The sequence below is a fragment of the Lissotriton helveticus genome, chromosome 4_1 (genome assembly GCF_964261635.1).
Source record: "Lissotriton helveticus chromosome 4_1, aLisHel1.1, whole genome shotgun sequence".
Lineage (NCBI taxonomy): Eukaryota > Metazoa > Chordata > Amphibia > Caudata > Salamandridae > Lissotriton > Lissotriton helveticus.
This window is the reverse complement of record NC_136063.1, coordinates 393,007,988-393,031,061: the sequence shown is the minus strand read 5'-3', so window position 1 is coordinate 393,031,061 and position 23,074 is coordinate 393,007,988. Positions and strand designations below refer to the sequence as shown.

General features: G+C 43.4%; 1 protein-coding gene across 1 annotated transcript in view; it reads right to left on the bottom strand.

Annotated features, from left to right (window-relative positions):
- Positions 1 to 12,372: 12,372 nt before the first annotated feature.
- LRP12 (LDL receptor related protein 12) overlaps positions 12,373 to 23,074 on the bottom strand; it is a 215,437-nt gene continuing 204,735 nt past the window's right edge. Inside the window, exon 7 of the mRNA XM_078686151.1 lies at positions 12,373 to 21,201. Within this exon, the coding sequence (XP_078542277.1) occupies positions 20,332 to 21,201 (870 nt within the window). The 3' untranslated portion in view covers positions 12,373 to 20,331. The remainder of the gene's footprint in view (positions 21,202 to 23,074) is intronic.

Here is a 23,074-nt window from a genome sequence, read left to right as displayed (position 1 = left end):
TATCCCTTTACAAAGCCTCAAAATTAGCAAAATTGCTGGAGAAACTGCTGTGCAGGTGGTGCCAATTCATGAGAACGTGCAGTTGCCGTGCTCTATTTAAAGTGCTCCAGGGCTGAGCCCATCTTGTCAAGTCAAGTCAAGTCAAAGAATTTATATAGCGCACTACATACCCAGAGGGTCTCAAGGCGCTTAGGGAGGGCAGGAGGATTATTTGTCAAATATCCACGTTTTAAGTTGCTTTCTGAATGCTAGGTGGTTCTGGGTAAGGCGAAGGTAAGTGGGGAGTGAGTTCCATGTTTTAGCTGCCAGGTATGAGAAGGATCTGCCTCCCATGGTGGTCTTGTTGATGCGAGGTACAGTGGCGAGGGCTTGGCTGGAAGAACGTAGTTGGCGGGAGGGGGTGTAGAAGGACAGTCGTGAGTTGAGGCATTCTGGTCCGATGTCGTAGAGTGATTTGTGTGCGTGGGTTAGCAGTCGGAAAGTGATCCTCTTATTGACGGGTAGCCAGTGGAGGTCTTTCAGGTGACCAGAGATGTGTTCGTTACGCGGGATGTCTAATATGATCCTGGCTGAGGCGTTTTGGATTCGTTGGAGTTTCTTCTGGAGTTTAGCGGTAGTACCTGCGTAGAGGGTGTTTCCATAGTCCAGTCGGCTCGTGACCAGAGCATGGGTGACTGTTTTTCTGGTTTCGGTGGGGATCCAGCGAAATGTTTTTTTGAGCATGCGAAGAATGTTGAAGCAGGATGAGGAGACGGCGCTGACTTGTCTGTTCATTGAAAGTGAAGAATCCAGGATAACGCCTAGGTTCCGTGCGTGGTCTGTCGGGATGGGTGCTTTTCCAAGGGCTTCCGGCCACCAAGAGTCGTCCCATGCAGAGGGGGATGTACCTAAGATGAGGACTTCTGTTTTATCTGAGTTCAGTTTCAGACGGCTGTGTTTCATCCATTCGGCAACTTCTTTCATTCCTTCGTGTAGGTTAGTTTTGGCTGTGCTGGGGTCATTGGTGAGAGAAAGGATCAGTTGCGTGTCATCCGCGTAAGAGATGATGTTGAGGTTGTGTTGGCGGGCGATGGCCGCGAGGGGGCTCATGTATACGTTGAAGAGGGTGGGACTGAGTGAGGATCCTTGTGGAACGCCACAGATGACTTCAGTGGCCTCGGAGTTGAATGGTGGAAGGCGGACTCTCTGGGTTCTTCCGGTGAGGAACGAGGTGATCCATTCAAGTGCTTTTCCTTGTATTCCGATGTTTCTGAGGCGTTGTAAAAGGGTGCTGTGGCAGACTGTGTCGAAGGCTGCAGAGAGGTCGAGGAGGATGAGGGCGACTCTGTCTCCATTGTCCAGTAGAGTTCGAATGTCGTCTGTTGCTGCGATGAGGGCGGTCTCAGTGCTGTGTTTTGCTCGGAAGCCGGACTGTGAGGAGTCGAGGGATTTGTTGGCTTCGAGGAAGGCGGCGAGCTGGTTGTTGACAGCTTTCTCGATGACTTTGGCCGGGAAAGGAAGGAGCGAGATGGGGCGGTAATTTTTGAGTTCGGTGGGGTCCGCTGTGGGTTTTTTCAGAAGGGCGGTGAGTTCAGCGTGTTTCCAGCTTTCCGGGAAGGTGGCAGAGTTGAAGGAGCAGTTGATGACGTCTCGGAGGTGCGGTGCTATGGCGGAGTCTGCTTTGTTGAAGATGTGGTGAGGACATGGGTCTGTGGGGGATCCTGAGTGGATGGAGTTCATCAGGCGGATGGTGTCCTCAGTGGAGATTGGGTTCCAGTCGTTAAGGGTGTTCAAGGGGGGAAAATGTTCAGCATATGGTTGGGTGGGTTGGTCTCCGGGTTGGTTGTCGAAGCTGTTGTGGATGTCTGCAATTTTGTTGTGGAAGAATAAAGCCAGGGAGTCGCAGAGGGCTTGAGAGGGGGTGATGTCATTGGAGTTGGCCGAGGGATTGGTAAATTCCTTGACGATGTTGAAAAGTTCCTTGCTGTTGTGGGCGTTGTTGTCTAGTCGATCCTTGAATGCTGTTTTCTTGGCCTTTCGGATTAGTTGGTGGTGTGTGCGGGTGGCGATTTTGAAGGCGTCCTTGGAGCTAGTGGTTGGGTCTTTTTTCCAGGCCTTTTCAAGGGAGCGGCAGAGTTTCTTGGACTTCTTAAGATCATCATTGAACCATGAGGCCTTCTTGCTGGCAGGTTTGCGTTGACGTTTTTTCAGTGGTGCTAGGATGTCGGCGGTGTTGGATAACCATAGGGTGAAGTTGGTGGCGGCTTGGTCTGGGTTAGAGGAGTGGGCTGGGGTGTTTAGAAGGAGCGATGAGGAGATCTGGTCGATGGTGATTTTGTTCCAGTTTCTTTGCAGAGTTGGTTGGGGGTGGTTGATGGGTTTCGGCTTGTTGTAGGTGAAGTGAACGCAGCTGTGGTCAGTCCAAAGGAGATCCGTAGTGTGGCTGAAGGCGATATGATTGCTGGAGGTGAAGATAGGGTCGAGTGTGTGACCTGCGATGTGGGTGGGGGAAGTGACCAGTTGTTTAAGTCCGAGGTTGGCGAGGTTGTCCAAGAGGGTGGTGGTGTTGCGGTCGTTGTTCTTTTCAAGGTGAAAGTTGAGGTCTCCCAGAAGGATGTAATCTTTGGAGGGGAGCGCGTGTGGAGTGATGAAGTCCGTGATGTCTTCACTGAATTTTGCGCGGGGTCCTGGTGGTCTGTAGAGGAGGGTGCCTCTGAGTGTGGTCTTGGGGTCGATGTGGATCTGGAAGTGAAGGTGTTCAGAGTTGGCAAGATTGACGTCAGAGCTGGTTGTGATGTGGATTGATTTTTTATGGACGATAGCGATTCCTCCTCCTGTGTGGCCGGTACGGTCCTTGCGTGTGATCTTATATTCTTCAGGGATGGCAATGGTGATGTCTGGGGCGGAGGAAGCGTTCGTCCATGTTTCTGTTAGGAAGGCGACGTCTGGTGAGATGGTGTCTAGTAGATTCCATAGGTCAATGGCGTGCCTGTGGACCGATCGGGTGTTGAGAAGGATGCATTGTAGGTGGTTGGTGTCGGGAATCTGAGGTGTGATCGTAGCGGAGTTGGTGACGGTACCGATGAATTTGCAGGAGTAGCATGAGAAAGGTCCATGGGTGTGTCCAGGAGCGGCTTGGACGCAATTGGGGGAGCGGCCGGGGTTAAGGGCTAGGAGGGTGGTGGCATCGTAGGTAATGCGGGAGGGCTGGGCTGCGCGAGGGGCAGGGGGTATGGCGCGGGGCACGGTCCAGGCGCGGACGGGCGTAGACGGGCTTACCTTTGGCGCACCTTCGGCGTGTACGTAGCGCGTGCACGCTGCGCGTTGGAGCATCAGGCATAAATGAAGTGTGGAGGGGGCGGAGCGTGGGAGGGTCAGCTGGGAGGCGGGGTCTGGGAGGAGACACGGGAGAAACCCCAAACAAGTCGAAATGGCCGCCTAAAATGAAATCGAAAGTGGGGCACAGCCGGAGCTTCAAACAGAGATTCTTCTAAGTAAGTAATTAAAGAGACGTTCCCCCGACAAGCACAATCGCCGTTTAATACAAATAGATACTATGTAGCACAATCGCCGCTTTAAACAATTCGATACAATGTAGCAGTGCGAGCCTAAACGCTAATAGGCGCTTTAACTTTATGAAATGAGGTCGGAAAAGCAATGCGGGCATAAACGATACCAGGCGCAGTAAGAAGCTGCAAGCACTGTAGCTGGAGGGCAGTCAGCAGGAATCCGGGCAGGCAAGGCAGGCAGCTAGCACAGGGCTTCAGAGAAGCGAGTGGAGAGCTGTGGGAGCGACCGTGATGGATGGAATCCAGACGGTCACAGGGAAAGAGAGGACGGGGCTGGTGTAGTGAGTTAGTGTGTGGGAGGGTCAGCTGGGAGGCGGGGTCTGGGAGGAGACACGGGAGAAACCCCAAACAAGTCGAAATGGCCGCCTAAAATGAAATCGAAAGTGGGGCACAGCCGGAGCTTCAAACAGAGATTCTTCTAAGTAAGTAATTAAAGAGACGTTCCCCCGACAAGCACAATCGCCGTTTAATACAAATAGATACTATGTAGCACAATCGCCGCTTTAAACAATTCGATACAATGTAGCAGTGCGAGCCTAAACGCTAATAGGCGCTTTAACTTTATGAAATGAGGTCGGAAAAGCAATGCGGGCATAAACGATACCAGGCGCAGTAAGAAGCTGCAAGCACTGTAGCTGGAGGGCAGTCAGCAGGAATCCGGGCAGGCAAGGCAGGCAGCTAGCACAGGGCTTCAGAGAAGCGAGTGGAGAGCTGTGGGAGCGACCGTGATGGATGGAATCCAGACGGTCACAGGGAAAGAGAGGACGGGGCTGGTGTAGTGAGTTAGTGTGTGGGAGGGTCAGCTGGGAGGCGGGGTCTGGGAGGAGACACGGGAGAAACCCCAAACAAGTCGAAATGGCCGCCTAAAATGAAATCGAAAGTGGGGCACAGCCGGAGCTTCAAACAGAGATTCTTCTAAGTAAGTAATTAAAGAGACGTTCCCCCGACAAGTACAATCGCCGTTTAATACAAATAGATACTATGTAGCACAATCGCCGCTTTAAACAATTCGATACAATGTAGCAGTGCGAGCCTAAACGCTAATAGGCGCTTTAACTTTATGAAATGAGGTCGGAAAAGCAATGCGGGCATAAACGATACCAGGCGCAGTAAGAAGCTGCAAGCACTGTAGCTGGAGGGCAGTCAGCAGGAATCCGGGCAGGCAAGGCAGGCAGCTAGCACAGGGCTTCAGAGAAGCGAGTGGAGAGCTGTGGGAGCGACCGTGATGTCTGTGGAGGGATGTGTGCCTGCAAATGGCATATGCTGGACGTCGCTAAAAAAGTCAGCGGAGAAAGCCAAGCATGGCACTGAAGCACTACACTGGTCCCAAATTGCCCTACCCCAGCAGTCTGTGGTGTCCAGACACGAGCAGATAGAGTACTTTGCTGTGTCCTGCCCATCCCAAATGAGGCATTGGTGGTTGAGTCTGATGTCATCAGGGATGGCTGGTAAGATGTCTGTCCTCATGTCTAATACCATGTGAGAGTAATTCCCCAGGTGTTATCAGCAAGACTGGCTGATAACATTCTTTTAGTAAATGCAGATATGCATTTTGGTTCTCTCTTTGGTTTATGGTTGTAAATGTCTTTGGATTGAAGCAACTTGTGGTGGCCTGCACCACATGGCTCTCTTCTCTTCAAACAAGTAACTGTGTCATCATTAGGGTTATAATCATAAAACTGCTTCTCTGAATTGGAGTGAAAAAGATGTTAAGGTGGATGTGACATTAGGGGAGGTTACTTTGACTGGGGATCAGAGTCCGAGAGGATGATCGCTCTTCCCTCTGGCATTAATGTCAATATACAGGGTCATGGCGTGGGTTGTGGTGCCTTCAGAGCTGTAGTGTTTGTCGTCTTGCTTGAAGTACACATTGGCATTGGGGACAAATCTGCCAGTAGTAGACTGACTGGAAGCCACCTCGGATTCTTAAGGTCAAAAGCCAATCCAAAGGGATCTGGATGGATATAAAACATTTTGTCCATGACTTTGTTGAGTACGTGGAGTTGCTATGGTGTCACCACTGGATCTTGGAAATTGGGTGCAATGCAAGAGAGAATGAGTTGTTTATGAGGATGGGGACTGAGTTGGTGGCCTAGCGGTATCCGGGTACTGTGCGGCTCCAGCAGGGGGATGAAGGGGTGCCATGCTTCGACCTCTTATGGTTCTTTGTCATATCTGAAACCTTGTCCTCAATGGTGCATGAATACAGGCAGCCAAATCCCTGGCCTCTGACTCGAAAAGCTTGTGAGGACCGTTGTTGAGGGAAGGTGTGATGCTGCCTCTGCTGGTATCCCTTTACAAAGTCTCAAAATGAGCAAAATTTCTGGAGAAACTGATGTGCAGGTGGTGCCAATTCATGAGAACGAGCAGTTGCCTTGCTCTATTTAAAGTGCTCCAGGGCTGAGCCCATCTTGTCTCTGAAGGGATGTGTGCCAGCAAATGGCATATGCTGGACGAAGCATTTTAGAATCAAGCGTAATTTACTGATTCATGCCCTTATATAGGTACAATTCACATTGCCCTTCTATTGGCATAGAAATCCTGCCCATATTTAGACGTAACCCATTCAGTCCAAATACAGGCATGGCTACTTCCACTAGTTCCAAAAAGCCACAACGATTTCTTGGAAAACTCGGCTTCAGCAGTCAGGACATCCCCTTACTTGAATATTGATTTGTCCTAGAAATCATGGCGTTTTCAAAGAACTACCATTCCCTTGGGGTTCTTTGGTGATGTTATTATGTCCGACTTTACGTCAAACTAGGCACCTACAAGGTATAAATATGCCTACACTTGCCCTAGCAAACACACAGTGGTTCGGAGCAGCTCGACTATCTACTTGCCCGACGCAGCTAGCTACAGCAAGTGACGAAGGAAGCTGACCCTCCAGCTGACGCACTGACAGAGAGGCTGCCTTACTCTCGCTGAGAATCCAGCTCCAGTGTTTCCAAGCACCCCTTGCGGGGTGTTGGGAAATCGAGTCCCGAGATAGAGATACCAGACCTCCTTCATTCTAAAACTAAGGTACTGAGCTGATTAGACCCTGAGAGAACTCTTGGTTAGATTCTTGGCAAAAACAGATTAAACCTATGCTACACCTCACTTACTTCTTCCCTTGTACTAGACTTACGTTAGGTACATTGGGGTAGGCGTATTTTAGAAGCACCAGTTGAGAACTTTTAGTCTTTGTTATTTATGTATGTATTTATCTATGGTCTAGGAACCATACAATGCTTTTACAGAATTATTTTATAATACTCTTCTTACTGTACGCATTATACTTTGCAACCAGTATTAAGATTGTAGCAGTTCATTTCTTTTGCATGAGAAAGAAGACTGTTCAATAAACCTTTTATTGAACACGCCCGTCTCTTTATTTCTCTGCACCTCTCATGAAACGAAGCATGCACGATTGACTGAGTAAAATGTCTATCTATTGTTTCCACAACTCTGAAGATCAGTTTTATTCTTGGGGAAATAAAGTTGTCATGTTTATGCGGTTAACAAAGAAATGAGAGAGGACTTGCACAGCTAAGGTAAATCCAAAATAAACCACTGTTAATGGTCTGTGGCGTGCTTCCAGAGATGACGCTGTCTGTACCTGTCAGCGTGAACAAATGAAGACTACTACACAGCTTCCCCCACTTGGAGGAAGACTCCCCGGTGCACAGCACGAAATTGACTGCAAAGTCTAAAGTCTCAAATATAGTTTATCAGAAAGATAAATCCAAAGGTTTGTATGATTCCTCAAATTTTTAATCCATATTCATTATTTTCATGAACAGTTCATCAATGCTTGAAAATGCATGGCACAAACATAATCCCAAAAGAAATGTCATCCAGTCATTAATAGTCCCAATGCATTTCGGGCGGAAGACAAGCCCTTCCTCAGGGGACAACTATTACACGAAGTCCGTAGACTCCCTCGGTTAGCAGCACGACAAAATCCTCTGGTGATCAAGATCTTAGTAAAGTTAGTACACGCGCGGGGTGTATGATGACTACAGAAATATGACTGTGAGGTGATGTGAAAAAAAAAATGATGTTTGCGCCATGCATTTTCAAGCATTGATGAACTGTTCATGAAAATAATGAATATGGATTAAAAATTTGAGGAATCATACAAACCTTTGGATTTATCTTTCTGATGAACTATATTTGAGACTTTAGACTTTGCAGTCAATTTCATGCTGTGCACCGAGGAGTCTTCCTCTAAGTGGGGGAAGCTGTGTAGTAATGTTTATGCGGTTGTCAGAAACTAATACCTTCTTGTGATTTTGAGAAAGTTTCTAGTGACATCTGAGCTAGCTGGCACTCACAATTAAGTCTAATATATTCGATAGAGACCTAGTCGACCTAAGTCCTATGTCAAATCTATAGGATATATTATTCCAATGCGCAGAGCCTATTTGGAATACAGGAACTACACTACAATTCGTGAGAGCGGCTTCAAGAGTGGGAGTGCGTGGCTGCTGTTGACTTCAGCTAAGACCAGTTCTTCTTGAAATTCTGACGGTGCTTCGTGGTACAAAGTTTAGCCTCGCTGTCACGGGTGGCCTTCAGGTTCATCTTCGCGCATTGGTCACAGTCTTATTTGGAGCCCAGACACCAGAGACGGATCCCTTCGTTGTTTGTCATCGACATCTACTTGTGACAGTCCGTACGTGGTTTGAACGCGCACATTTTAGAACTGGATCCATTCTTAGCACACTGGCAAAGGTTGTCAGCGTGTAAAAATCATACAGATCCAGCCTGGCACGTGAGTGCATTCACAAGGTGAGGAATCTGTGGAATAAACTATCCATCAGAAAGCTGTGAATCTAATATCAGGATGTATTACTCAATGTCTCATTTGCAAGTATTGTAGTCGCCCCCTCATCTCTGTTAATTAAATTCTCTCTTGCGATTGCCACAAGAATTTAATTGAGTTACTACAAAACAGGTCTACTATGATTCTGCACCATCCTTTAAACCATTCCTATAAAGGGTCTGCCGTCCTTCCTTGTGTGAAGTCTTTGGTTTAAATGGATGGGTGTATTTTAGGATGGAAAGGAAGTCAGCCCATGCGTAGTAGTAATTTATTCCTATGTTATTAGAGCTGTACGGAGTGGTCTGCAAAGGTAAGCATTTGTGTAATATCTATGTTTTGGAAGTAATGCTATGTCCGACAAGGGTCAAATGGTACTTGTGTTCTGCATGTGGAATCAGACCTTATCTGCCACCAACACAGACAGCACTGGGAGTTGGGATGCCTGGTAATAAGTCCTATTTTCTCTCTGCTTTGGGATGTTTTAACAATTTAAGCGGTGTTCCGGAGCCTGTTCCCCTCCACAATAATTTCAGAATGGACTGCAGCAGAGCTTCTAAGAAACTTGAAAAAACAGCAGTTGGGAGAGCTTGGAAGAACAACTCTTAAAAGCGCGTTCAACTTGAGGACGCCCATCTTCCAAAACCCTAGTGAGAACACAGGCCATCATTGCCAATCAATTCATATTTTGGTTAACAGATTTACATAATTAGCTTTATAAGGTCGGCAATTTTCAGGATGATGTTAATTCCTAGGTTCTTAACCTTTCTGATCGACCAGCAGCTAAATATGGAGAGCTTTTAATTGCTTCTGATCCCCTTGGCTCAGTTAGATTAAGATTCACTATTTCTGACTTGCTCATAAGCGCTATCTTTTTAAATAATGCCAGATGGTAAAAAGTACAGATGTTTTTAGAGAGTGTAAAGTGAGAAGGAAATTATTGACAAGCAATTTAATCTAGTGCTCTTCACCTCCGAAGTGTATCCCTCTAATATCCGTATCATGTGCCACATGACAGGCCAAGAGTTGTATACAAAGAACAAATAAGGTGGTGGACAGAGACAACCCTGCCTCATATCCCTCTGAAGGGGTACAGTCCATGATGTGTGCCCCTTATTAAGGATGCTTGCAGTCAGAGAAGAATAGACAGCCATGATCATTGAACTGTGCTTTGGACCAAAGCTCACTCCTATCAAAACTATTGGTACAAATGACCAATCAACATGGTCAAATGCCTTCTTGGCATTTAAAGGCACAAAAATGACAGGTATTGGATTTTGTATTTGTTTGATAGAATCACTTGTATGCCATCGGTCCCCTCTTGGAGATTGCCTTTAATATAAATCTCATGATCTGAGCAACTCCAAGTATTTTTTTCTAGCCGTTGCTGTGTTAGTCTTGTTCCTATTTTGTTGTAAGAAGAGCGTTGCATGGGGTAGAAAAGAGTAATTTAAGTTGCATTTCTAGCTTTCAATTTCAATTGATCCTTAAGCCCAAGGACCTTTCTACCAGCGGGAACTTCCTTATATGTCTGTTCTCCTTTTTTCAGTCGTTCCTCCAGTTTCTGTTTCCAATCCCCTCAATCTATGTATATCTGCAAAGGAGACAATAGAATGATCTCTTAGGACCGCACAGAAAGTGGCCCACACTATGAGAATTAAGACTACATCAGTATCATTAAGCAAAGAGTATTCGATTTGAAACTCAATCTCTTTTTAAGAGTAGCAAGTGCAGGCATCTTTCATTGGGCTTGTCAATCTGGGGCCGATATATACAGTCAGAGAGAGATGTGATCCAAAACTGTGGTGGGATCCATATCAGTTGTAGTAGTTAAGGGTGCCAGCTCATTACTGAACAGGATAAAATCTTTCCTTGAACATGACTGGTGAGCACAGAGATAGGTAAATGATTTTAGTAATTTAAAAAATACATTATTCCCCCCCCCCCATGTGTGTGGCCCCAATCTATCTTAACTGGATTCTAGACTAGGTTAAAATGCTCTTCCACTATTGTATTTTCAACTGAGACATCAGACAATGTCAAGGAGAAATCTATGAAGAAGAGGGTCTGTCTACCTTTAGGGGACTATAGAGTGGCTATTGTTATAGGTTTATAGGTTAGGGAACATATCAATATTTCATATCGCCCTGCGCTTTTTCTCACAGTCAGTTACACAGTAGTTTAGGTGACAATGTTGTGAAGATTGCTACCCAGTTATGGTTTGTGTCTTAGCAAGGTTATAGCTTAGTTCCTTCACGTTATCATATGTAGCAAAAAAAGATATGGCTTGTGGACAGCTACCCCTTTTGTTTACTCTTTCTTTTTTGGCTGTTTTCGAAGAAAGGGGTCATGGTAGTTTGATAATGCTTAATGGGCCCCAACCATCGAACCATATCCCATAGCTCCTCTCCAGGGTACACAGGGCGCTCTGGAAGTCATTTCAGTATCCATTGGGCTCCATAAGTCCACCTATGACCAGAAATCACTTCTCTACTTTGAGAAGCGGACAGAGAATACCTTTCACTAGATTGTGAAGTTGTTGGCTTATTAGCTAACGCCAACCTTCTAACAGTGTTGTGTGCATTATCAGTTTGTTCCTATATATTCCAAATAATGACATCTGGAACAGTCCTGGGGATTGCTTAGATTAATGGGGCTAGAAATCTTGACATGCTGGTATTTAATGTTTAGTCCTGACACAGAGTGATAGGATGCCCCAGCATGTAGCTTCTCTCAATCCCACTGAGTGAAGCAAAGTAAAGGAGACATAGGAGCCCATGACCTCTACCCCATTCTACATCACTTAACACTGGGTACCAAGTAGGTCACCAAGCTTCTGGCAACTCCCATTCTGATGGCAAAAGCTCCCCTCCGCCCCACAGTATCGAAGTACCAAAAACGTTATGTCTTCACCCCTTCTGTTTTGTTGAATTTGCTTTTGTTAGCGTCAGAACTCTGTTCACGTTACCACTGCTAACCAGTGTTAAAGTGCTTGTGTGCTTTCTCTAAAACATGCTACAATAGGCCTACACCTAATTGACACATGTAATTTACCTGTAAGTCCCTAGTAAATGGTACTACTTGTACCCAGGGCCTGCGAGTTAAATGTTACTTGTGGGCCTGCAGAACTTATTGTGCCACCAACATAAGTAGCCTTTTAAAACGTGTCTCAGGCCTGACACAGCTACCTATGTGCAGTTTTATACTGACATTTATTTTGCCAGATCTAAACCTTCCATTTCAATACTTACATGTCACCCATAAGGTAGACCATAAAGGATCATAGGGCAGGGTGCACTGTATGTAACATGTAGGGTATGTAGGTTTAAGTTTTTCATATACTGGTAGTGAAAAACTCCTAAAGTCGATTTTAACTATTACAAGGCCTATCTCCCTCACTGGATAACATTAAGTTACCTCATTACATTTAATAAACGATAACTTAAGTTTGGGAGCAAATAGGAAAAGTATGTGTACACTCAATGAATAGTAATTTAAAATCCTCTTTAATGGTAAAGTCAGGTTTTAAGTCACAATTCTGAAAAGGCCACTTTAAGAAGGTTGGTATTTTCTTGTCCTAACCATTTGTGCCTTCGGGCAGCATCCTGGATCGAATTACAGTAAACAGCTCTGCTTTTGGGGTTTGTGTATTCCTCCCAGACAGTGAGACAAAGGTGGACTTGGTGTTAGCAGGATGGGCCATCGCACCAGGATGGTTAGGGCCGTGTAGCTCCCCTCCCCACTTACATTTTGAAAGGGCTGCCTACAGCACACCCACAAAGGAACTTGACACTATTCTTTTGTCACCCCAGACTTCTTGGAGCCTCGACAGGGGAAGGAAAAAACTTTGGGCTGATGTATACTACTTTCAGCTTGGAGAGGCTTAGATGTACAAGAATCAGTTTTAAAAACCAGCTATCCACCATTAGATGGTCAATACAGAAAGAAAAGTTTGAAAATATTACTAGACAAAACAAATGTATGCCACTGATGCAAATGTAAAGAAGGACCACCACGTTAGAAAAAAAACTGTTTAATTTAGATACATATTAAAATATTCTGGGCCAGTTCTCCTGGACAACAGAACTCAAAAGAAATGTGCACAAAAGAAAACTTAAACATGCTTTAAAAAGACATTCAGCACATTATTTACATTGTAATAAATAGCACAGTTTACACACACACACAAGTAGTTTCCAATGCAAAGAGTTTTTAAATTTGCTAAAACAAAAGCCCAAGGAATAAATAAACTACACCTTTTCTCGGTTTCTGAAAGTAGAGCTCCTTTCATTTATTATTTTGGAAGCCACACTTTTGAGTTCAGTCTCAACGACATACATTAAAGTAGGACTATCTCATAAAAGTAGGCTTCTTTGTTATGTGTGTTTCTTGTTTTCCTTATTGTTTCATTTAGGATCTTTTAAACTAGTACTCACCATGAGAAACACTTTTCAAACAATAATGTAAAACCTATGCCGTTTTTAATTTTAAATATAGCAAATAAATAGGGAATTTGTACAGCAAATTTATGTGTAGCAAAGAAAGCAGTAATCAAAGGAAAATAATCCAAGTAAATAGACACAAAATGCAATATTAGCGAAGAGTTTTATATAAAGTGATAGTGCTTGGGCACTACGATCATTGGAGACATGAATACGAGTTTAGTGCAAATTCTCGGGTCCTTAACGCATTATGCCTCCTGTGCTCTATTCAATGTCACTCTAATTGCCTACTAGAGGCATTGCCCCGTATATAAACTATTTGGGACAGTACCAATGAATGAAAGACAATTTCAGTTGGAATAGATTTCACAACATATTTTAAGAAATTACAGAAACATAAGACTTTTATGCATGGGAAATACACATTTCCTGTCGTTCCTTTATGTACTTTGAAAGGAAAATAAATGGCTTAAATTTGGTAAAACGATTTTTGCAACAAGGGACCAAGTTAACACAGAAAGGAATGGAAAGGCCACCTGTGTTGTTGCTATTCTACAAAAAGTAAAGACTAGAATAATTAAACTTGTACATACTTTAAACAAACATTCCCTTTTTAAAATAAACTAACAATTAGATAAAATGATATATAAATATGACTGAAAATGGTTTTCCATTGAATCAATAAAAAACAAAAAACAGATTGGCAATAACAAACAAGGGGTAACATTCAAAGTAAAGCCAATCACTTTAAGCAAAGGAATAAATAAGCTGATAGTCATTCACAGCCAAATTACAAAGCCGCTTGCACGCTTAAGTTGAACATTGCTGCAAGAATGGCATGTTTTAAGAGCGTAAGTTCAAGGAGTAGGGGAGACAGGAGTCAGTCAGGTTGAGGATGCCAAGAAAGTTAAGTGTGCCAAACAACAAACTGCTGGAAGGAATGCATTAAATAATATCAACCGCTGGAAAGGTGTTGAGCCATATTCCATTTAATCATTTTTAATTGCTAACCCATTCCGCCATACTATACAGAGACCAGCCATTTGCAAATCAGACTTAGTCCTACCCCAATAGGAGTCGGCCAACCTGGTCTGCCAGGTCACGTTCAGATTGGAACATTAGAAACCTCAATTCGGCGTTTTGGGCTACTTGAACATCATCAATTAGGTACAGCTTGAGTCTGTGGCACAGAGAGCATGGGATGCATGCTTATATGATTCACTTGGAGCATTTACTACTGCACAATATGATGGAAGGAATGCTTCGATTAATCTTAGCTACTGATCACAGCTTAGGTAGCATTCCAGTCCATTGTTTTTCACAGTCTATGGCAGTTTAGACACGCTTGTCATATAGTCAAACGGCGCAGTTGAGACAGTGGGTGAGATTAATTCAAGCATTCCTTCCCTCACTGTTGTTTTTATAGGTAAATACAAGTTTGGGGGTATTCAAAATCCTCTGTAAGGCACATTCCAACCCTGAATATCGACATAGATGTATTCCTGTTAAGGGCAGAAGCAAGTCCTCATCAAGGGTGATAATGGTGAAAGACACCCCTAAAATTCGTGGGTGGTATGGGAAGGTGTTTTGTCCAAAATGAAAATGTTTTCCTTGAAAAAATATAAATGCTCTAAAGTACATTTAAACATACATTTAGGTATGAATAAATGAGAATCTAGAACATGACGTATGCATAAAGGACTATGCATGTGAGTAGTCCTGTGAATTCCATTCAAAAAAGGTAATCTACGTCAAATTAAGGAGTACATTTTAGGTGAGAATGTACTTTTCTGTGAATCCGGCTGATAGAAGACATATCTTCACTGTGAACAATCAAAAGATACTAATTAGAAGTCATGAAAGAAACACTTGTGCACATAAAATGAGGTGGTATATAAAAAATATATTGGGAGAGTAATTCAACATATCATTTTCAAACAGAAACGCATAAACATAATGCATCCGAATCCCAACTCTTTTTGCTGTGAGTAGGTGCTGACTAACTGAAGAAAAAATCACACCCTGTCAAAAACAAATCTGTGTGAACCGGGCAATATTTAAACGGCTTTGCAACCTGCTATGCTTGCATTTATTGTAGGGAACTACTTTGTCGTCAGAAGTGTCTGTGCACTTGTAGAATGTCAGCCACTCAGGGTCAAAGTTGCATAAACTATCGGAAACACGTTTACAGGTTCAACATATGTAAAGTTGGAGAAAGAGTTGAAATACACTGAATGAACTGATTTAATATCTCTTCGGAGCGGTTTTGAATTTTGCGGTTGAGGACTGACTCAAAGTTCCCCCATTATCACCTGTAATCATTTTGCAAGGTCGGTCTAACTTTAAAACTTTAATGAACTTACTTTTGCAAACCAGTCAGCCAAACAAGTAATTTTACACCTGCTGATGTAAACCCGTTTTAAAATCATACACTAGCCATTATATCTTAAACTATTAACATTTAAATGTGTTCGCTAATTCCTAAGATTCAAAACTGGTGCAGCGGCATATAGCTTTTTGAGGCAGCTGGAGGAGGGAAAGGGGTCAACTCTAGCAAAATTGTTGGAAATATATCATGCATTATGTATGCCTTTTATTTGAAACCACCTTCAACAGTATCAGATTTAAAAGCTGGATATTTATGGCTCTGATGTAAGAGCAGTCAAAATCAAGCTTTGTTTTTCACTGTCAGTATGCCGTAACATAAAGTTGATCCATAGGCGACCGGAAGTCTGCCGCCTCCTGCGGGTCACCAGAGACACAAGGGAAGAGGTAGGAAAACGGTCTACTTTAAAACTGGTCTTTCATTGTAACTCTCTGAAGACCCAAAGGAGGAGATGCAATGCAGGCGGCACTCTCCCACCTCCAACCGTCTTTCCCACTACCTTCTGTGGTTCTGTGCTAACCAGCGCAATCATAAGATTTCAATTTGTGCCAATAGCAGCTCTCGCACTGACACTAAGAGCATACCGTATGGCATGCATTGGTGCATGGCTCTTGAGGGGGCAGGGAAGGCCTACAGGCATGTGGAGGCAAAAAGCGCAGGTACTCGTTTTTATTAAATTCAGGCAAGATGTTTGGAATAATTTTATTTAGTGGGTCAGAGGATGGAGTGGTGCAGGGTATGATCTTTACGGGAGAAGCCCCAATCACACTGTGCCTTCACAGCGCCGGCAACAAAACAAACGCATCTTTAGCACACATCCGTTCTGCACACAAGTCGTTACAACGACTTGCTTTAGTGGCGCGCACTGATGGAATGGTGCTGGAATTAAAAGTCCAACACATTCCCTGCTGTTGCGCAGACTGGAGTTGGAATAGTAAATAAACCGATTCCAAAATGTAGCGCCCCCCCCGCAAGTCGTTATAACGACTTGCGTGCAGAATGAATGTGTGCTAAAGACTAGTTCGTACTGACGGCGTTCCCAAGGCATGCATGATAAATGCATGCGGAATACTGTCATACATTCATTTTTACAGTATTCAATTGGGTACAGGCTAAGAGTGGTAGAGGAAGGTAAGGAAAGGTATGTTCTGCAAGATTCTCCACGGAGTACTCTCCCACTGCACAGCAGATTCATAAAAACAACAGGTGTGGGAGGGGATTCTCGTGGGAGGCGTGACAAACACAATATCAAAACATGTATGGAGTCTTTCTCGGCTCAGGTCCCTAAGAGACAACATAAACAACATGCGCTCCACTCTCATTGTCAATGATGTCAATTCGAAACCCTCACTGGAAAATAACTGTCAGAAATTGTATTTATTTTTGGGTGTTTTGTAGAGCCCTTCAAAGACATCTTCTGGTCCATAGAGCAATAGCTCAGCAGGTGGAAAAAGAGCTAGGAAAGTAATTGAGCACTCTTTAGATTGTCAGGTAAAGATGTTCAAAAAGGAGAGGAGGGACTCTCGGTCCAGTCTGGCAGAGTGTGTGGGCTGTGTATCCGTACCCCCAAAAAACTATTCGAATAAAATGCTACAAGACACAGCAGTTGTGTCCATCTCTTACGTCTAGTCATGCTCAGACATAGACACTCTTACTCATTTCCAGGACTGCTGAAGCCATGAGTTGGCAAAAATAGCCAAGTTGAGTGCAGAGGTTAGCTGGAGGGGAATCTCTTCCTCTTCATCAATATCAATGGGCTTTGCTGTAGTCTCTTTGATCAAAAACGTTCACTCAGGAAGTCCAGGTTTGAGCACCACGTGCGTCACTATTGACAACTGTAAAGCTTTCAAGCCTGCAATTAATGGGGGTGCATCTTAAACACTTAAATTCAACACCAGTAATTCTGAAACCTTTTTAGAATCTAAAGAGATGTTACAGTGATCCAATAACTTTTAGCCAGCACAACATAGGTATCCTTTAATTCCTTTTCCTGTTGAAAACAACGGGAATAAAAACGGGCTCAGAATTCACTCCAGTTTCTATGATCAAAGCACATTTAGATCACATTTTTGCCCAACCAGACAACACCTTCTCAAACATAATTACCATTTGTAAACACTTTTGTCCCACCTCAACTTCATTTTACCTTGCAGGAAATCTGAACTCTCAAGAACATTCTACACGCACAATGCAGCTCATTTAAAGTAAGGAAATCCATATTATCTTAAAATTAGGATGCCAGAACCACATAAGTGCCACTTGGGTTATGGTGCATTTCATACTAGAGAATGATTTGAATCAAACATATCTTGTCACAACATCCTGTCCTCTACAATGGCTACAGACTAAAAGGGATGAAGTACATGAACACAAACCAATCAGTACATGAGTAGGCTAAACAAGTCAAAAAAGTGATTGGTTCGAAAAAATATATATGAAATTTCAAAAATGGAGAAACTGAAAAAAGACTTTGGAAAGCTGCACATTCTCACAACAATGGAGCAAAGAAATAATACAGATGGCCAAAGAGGGTGGTGTCTTTTGTGATTCCACTGTGCAGATGTTAGTGATTGTAAAAGGCAGAGAATTAGGACACTGCGACTAGAAGCCTATGTTCCTCACCTACAACATGTACATGCCTGTGATGTGAAGGTGCTTCACATACGATACGATAGGTCAGATGTTGCATGTGTGGTGGGCATCTACTAATCAAGAATTAGGTTGTGACTATAATTCTCTCACTCAGGTCACAGAAGAGCCCTTCAATGGTAATGCTACCAGCCTGGGGCAGCCTCCATACATTTACCTGGAGATGAAGCACAAGCCTAGCTGGTGAACCTGCCAGCCTAGGATTTTCATAGAATAAACTGAAGTTACACAACTGGTAACAACTCTCATACATTAAATTGGGTAGAAGTACAAAAAAGTTTTGTGGTTCTCCAAACGATGCGTGGCATACTGAATGGCTGTGTATTGACAACAATATATTGCAAAGGATGTACAAATACACTACTATGGCAGAGCTTAAGTATTGTTGTTGATTTGCAACTTCCTACACCAAATAAAGCACTCTACAGTAGTCTGAAGAGCAGAGTAAATACTAGATGTCTTGCCAATCCACTGGGGTTCCCGGTTCAATATTCCCAGGTACACTCAATATTTTCCAATACATTCATTTTTAACTTCTAAGAGAACCTTTCTTTCTCCAGCCCAGTAAATGTTGCTGATTCTTTTGACTTATTATAGAAACCTAAATGTACAGCTCATTTGTGTCCACGTCCTCATTAATGATATCTGAACACTGACCTGCACGAAATATCTGAAAACTGTTAACGTTCTTGGACCTGGCTGTTGACAAACTTAAGAGGAGCAGTCTACTGACATTCCCTGTCACATGACCACTCTTGTTCAGATATAAAATTCCTAACTAAAGTCTATCAATACTGTGTTTGGTTTGCCAATTTCACTTTTTCATCCCTGCTGTTATTTTAACACTGTGGTCTCTGGCCACAATACATGTTTATAAATAAATAAAACATAAAAACCAATCGAAAATCCGGCGAAATCAACATTATTGTCTATGTAATCCACCAATAAAGGGATTGTTCGTCCTAGTGCAAAGACTTCTGCTTTGGTAGGACAATACCAGGTTAATTTGATTAAAGAGCAGGCCGGGTATTTTGCTTTCGGTTAACGTTAATGCAAATGTTCCTAACATTTAGCAAAGACTATGAATGATCAAACGGATAAAATCTTTCGAATGAAGGTATATTTCATTGTATTCGATGGCCGGCTTGGATTTGTACTGTCTGAGGGATATGGGTGTTTTCATAATGGCAGCCATCTTCCAATGGCCTGGAATGTGTTGAATAGGGAAGTAAAGCTCAATAGAAGAACACGTTAACTTCTTTATACGCAAGTGCCAAGAATCCATTCGTTCACCGTTTGCACAGTACTTTCTTATTTATGTAATAAGCAATGCCATTAAAAGATGGCCGCCACAATGGAAGTGGGGCCACTTTCTAAATGTTGCTTTTTGTTTTTAAATTAGAGGAACTGCACACTAATGCTGGGAATATGATGGCAGTAAAGCGTAAATTCACACTTCAAGGACACAGATCATTGTACTGCGAACCAAGGCCATGCTCTTTTTTCAAACACCCTGTCACTGGCATGTGCAGCCACCTTTAAACCAACTGTGAATTTGGAACAATGTGTTGCGTTAGAAAATAGAACTGGATTTTAATTAGCTGCCACCAAGATGTATTCTATTTTGGAAATTGCGGCCTGTTTTTCTTAGGGCTTGCTAATTACATTTATTAATATTCATACTTTTTTCTACCTACAATGAAAGTGTGGCTGACAACAACGTGTTTCTATTAACCACAAGAGTCCTACTGATTCATAAAACTATTACTAAATGTAGGCTCTGTTCAATGTTGGTCACTAACAGCAAGGTAAAGGACACCTTCACTGTGTGGGCAACTCCCCTTAAAGCGAGACAGAAACAGTGGGGTGTTCGAGAGCACATAAACACACCCCGTGAAGGCAGACACAGTCAACCTGCGACTAGCCAGCCTTGACCTGTGAGCATTTTCATGAAACACTTTAATGGGTCATGGAAGTAAATATTCCCTTTTTTCACTTGCAACGCTCTTTACCACATTTGTGACGGAGATGAAGGTTTCCAGAATTCGGGAAGGTTGAGCTCCATGAGACAGATGACAGCTAGCATTCTTCGACTTAAATGACTGCACCGCTTTGGTGCTCCAGGTTAAGGCCTGTGGCCACATGTGGAGTGCTGTCACATTTTTGAATAGTATGTCACCGAAGGACTACACATAAAATGGACTGGTCAGAAGAAGCTCCCAATATGCATCTCCAGGGGGCACTGTTCCCCTGAGGATTCGGAGATCCTACTGATTATATAATTATTTTCAAAAACATAATTTTTACTGCAACAGCCAGAGATACCAAAGATAGGAAATTGGTTTTGAACCCTGAAGGCAGGCAAACTTTTTTTTAACACAATGATCGCGTACTGGACTTTTTATCCAAGCTAAATGCAGGTTTTTGTATTAAAGTACAAATGTGGGTATTGCTACAAAGTGTGTACAATTCTGCATGTTTCCCAGGTTTCTTCTGTACCTAACATAGTAACAAAGCCTCGTCGTCACTAGTTTCAGTTTTCTGTGTTCCTTCCAAACAGGAATCTGGTATTTGGGCAGTGTGTACTATACCACAGTGCTCACAGGGGCCATCCCGGTTACATGGCCTCACTCCGTAGTGTGTGGCACTGTAGGGTTGTCTTAATACTTGTCCTTGTTCCGAGGGAACATCAATTAGAGGTCTTGAACAGTCGCTCATATCAAAATCTGAGGCTACGTCAGACACAGGTATCAGCATTTCAACATCATCATCATCATCTTCTCTTGCACTTCCAGCACCATCAAGCTGTCGTAGTGGACTCTGACTCTGGTTCACAGAGCTAGACCTACCCAGAGTAAAGCGTACCCAACGCAATCCTTGAGTCATACGACTTAGGGCACTGGTGAGCTGGTGGCGTGCTGGACTCACCCCGGTGGGCTCCACACTAGGAATTTCCCTTCCAATCTCAGCGGTTCCATTGCCAGAATTCTGAAGCAAAGAGCTTCCACAGGCTCCAATTGGAGCTTCAATGGCAGACACAAGGGGAACTTTGAGAGGCAGAGGGGCGGCCGCCCCACCAACAGCTCCTGCTGCATCCCTTCTCTCATGTTCGTGATCGGTGTCATCTGATTCAACCGAAAAGAGACCACGATGGGCATGGTTCCTTTCTGGCTCTCGGCCGGCAACCTGACCGGCAACCACATCGTCTCCATCTGAGGACACCAATGCAAGAGATCCCGACTGGCGCGATCTCGCAAAATTAAAAATCCGATTCCAAATGTTACTTGATCTGCCAGCAATTGGCAGCCTTATTGAGGTAAATCCAAGCTGAGAGCGCACAGCAAGCCGCAGGTTCTCCAACACTGAAGCCTGGGAGAAAAAGAGAAAAATAGCAGAAGCTTAGCATGAGTTTTATAAAGTTGTTATTAAATTGTAAATGAGAAGACTGGCATATTAAGGAAAATAGGATTTGATAAACAAAAACAAATAATTTCAGCAAGTACTTTGCTCGAAGACAAAACATGAATTACAAACAGGAAAACGAGGACAGTCTCACATTAGATTTGGCTTGGAATCTATTTTATTCAGTAAACACACAAATGTAACAGGAAAGAAAAACAATGAAGAGATTGAAAACTCAATTTTCACTGCGGAAAGGATGCACAGTACATGTGCTGCTTCCTCCACAGCATGCAGGTTTAGCCCCTCTGGGCTATTATCCACACTGTCTCCCTCAGTCACCTGATATGAGGGATTGCCAGAAAAAGAGGAAACTTCCACTCGCCAAATGAGCAATCAAAACTGGCTACTCCTTCTCGGGGGTCTGTGACTCAAGCGCCTACTTACCTTGGTTGGGTAGATATCTGGGAACTAATAGCCCATGGGCACGAGGACAAATATGTAAATAAACTCTCGGTGCCCCCTCCACCCCCGGTATTTTTACTCTTGCATTTCATTCCACGGAAAAGCTGAAATCAGCTAGAACGCCTGGAAATACCAAAATAAAATGAGGTACTTGGGTCGGTAACCCACTTACTCATACGCAGCTCCCAATGCCCTAGATAAAGAAAACACCATCTACCCTGGCATGTCTCCGAAGCGGGCGGCGCAGACTGGAGTGCTTGTGCTTCACAAACTGGTTGATAGGTTTCAATGAGTGCTGTGCTCCACTGAGCCAGTAACTACAAAAACATTATCTGAATGGTAATTGTGAAGTAGGAAAAACACTTAACAAGACTTCATTTTTGGCTTTTTCTCATGAAACAGGCCTTGCCAACCCATAGATGTGGGGGGGTCACCACTTTTGTCTGAAGAATTCACGGTGACTGTGGATGGTAAGCCAACTGTTGCCAGCAGTGGATTTCTGTATGTTTACAGATGTAAATTCTATGTAATTGTGAATATTCAAGCAGTAAACAAACATGTAGTAAGGCATTATGGGCAGGACATTTTTGCGTAAAATACAAAAGAAGGATCTTGATGGATATCTCAACTGGTTTACATAAACAAATCAGGTCTTAATAGCTTTTCATATCATTAAGCTTGAGACCAAAACCTGCAGAATATTCTAACTGAGTAAAAATGTAAAACCTAAAAGTGCTTCATCCTACTTCTCACAGCCCGGATCCATTAATGGTTGGATCTCTCCGTATACTCTTCGATCATCCATTGTTTTCAACTACCACCAATCACCTACTGGAACATCTAATCCCTTTCGCCTTACCGGAACCTTAAGGGACAGGCCTATCAATTCTTTTTGATGGCTATCTTAAACTGGAGACAGCAACACTGGGTGAATCTCAACCTCATCATACTTGGTCACTGGAGACTTAGCCTGTAACAAAATAAACCTGCCTCCAGTAACAGTGGTAACAATGTTCCGGTTTACTTATATTTATCTCGTGTGAACAACATTCCTGCTGTTGCATATATTTCTTTTTAATTTGAAATACTTTAGAGAAATGTACCACATGCATTATTCCTCGATTACTCTTGCCTTTTTACTTTTAAACTGCACCATCTTTAATTACTACCTCATCGCTCCAACACCTTTCTATTGGTCCATTTTCTCCTCCTCAAAAACAGATCATGTTATCCCTGCTGTATGATCCAAATACCTGGATGGGCTGCCACTCTCTGGAATTCTGTCCTGAAGCTGATCTTTAATGTCTCGTCAAATTTTCCTATTTCCACTGCTCCTGTCTCACTTTCATGATTCCTTTTTACTCCTCGCCATAAATGT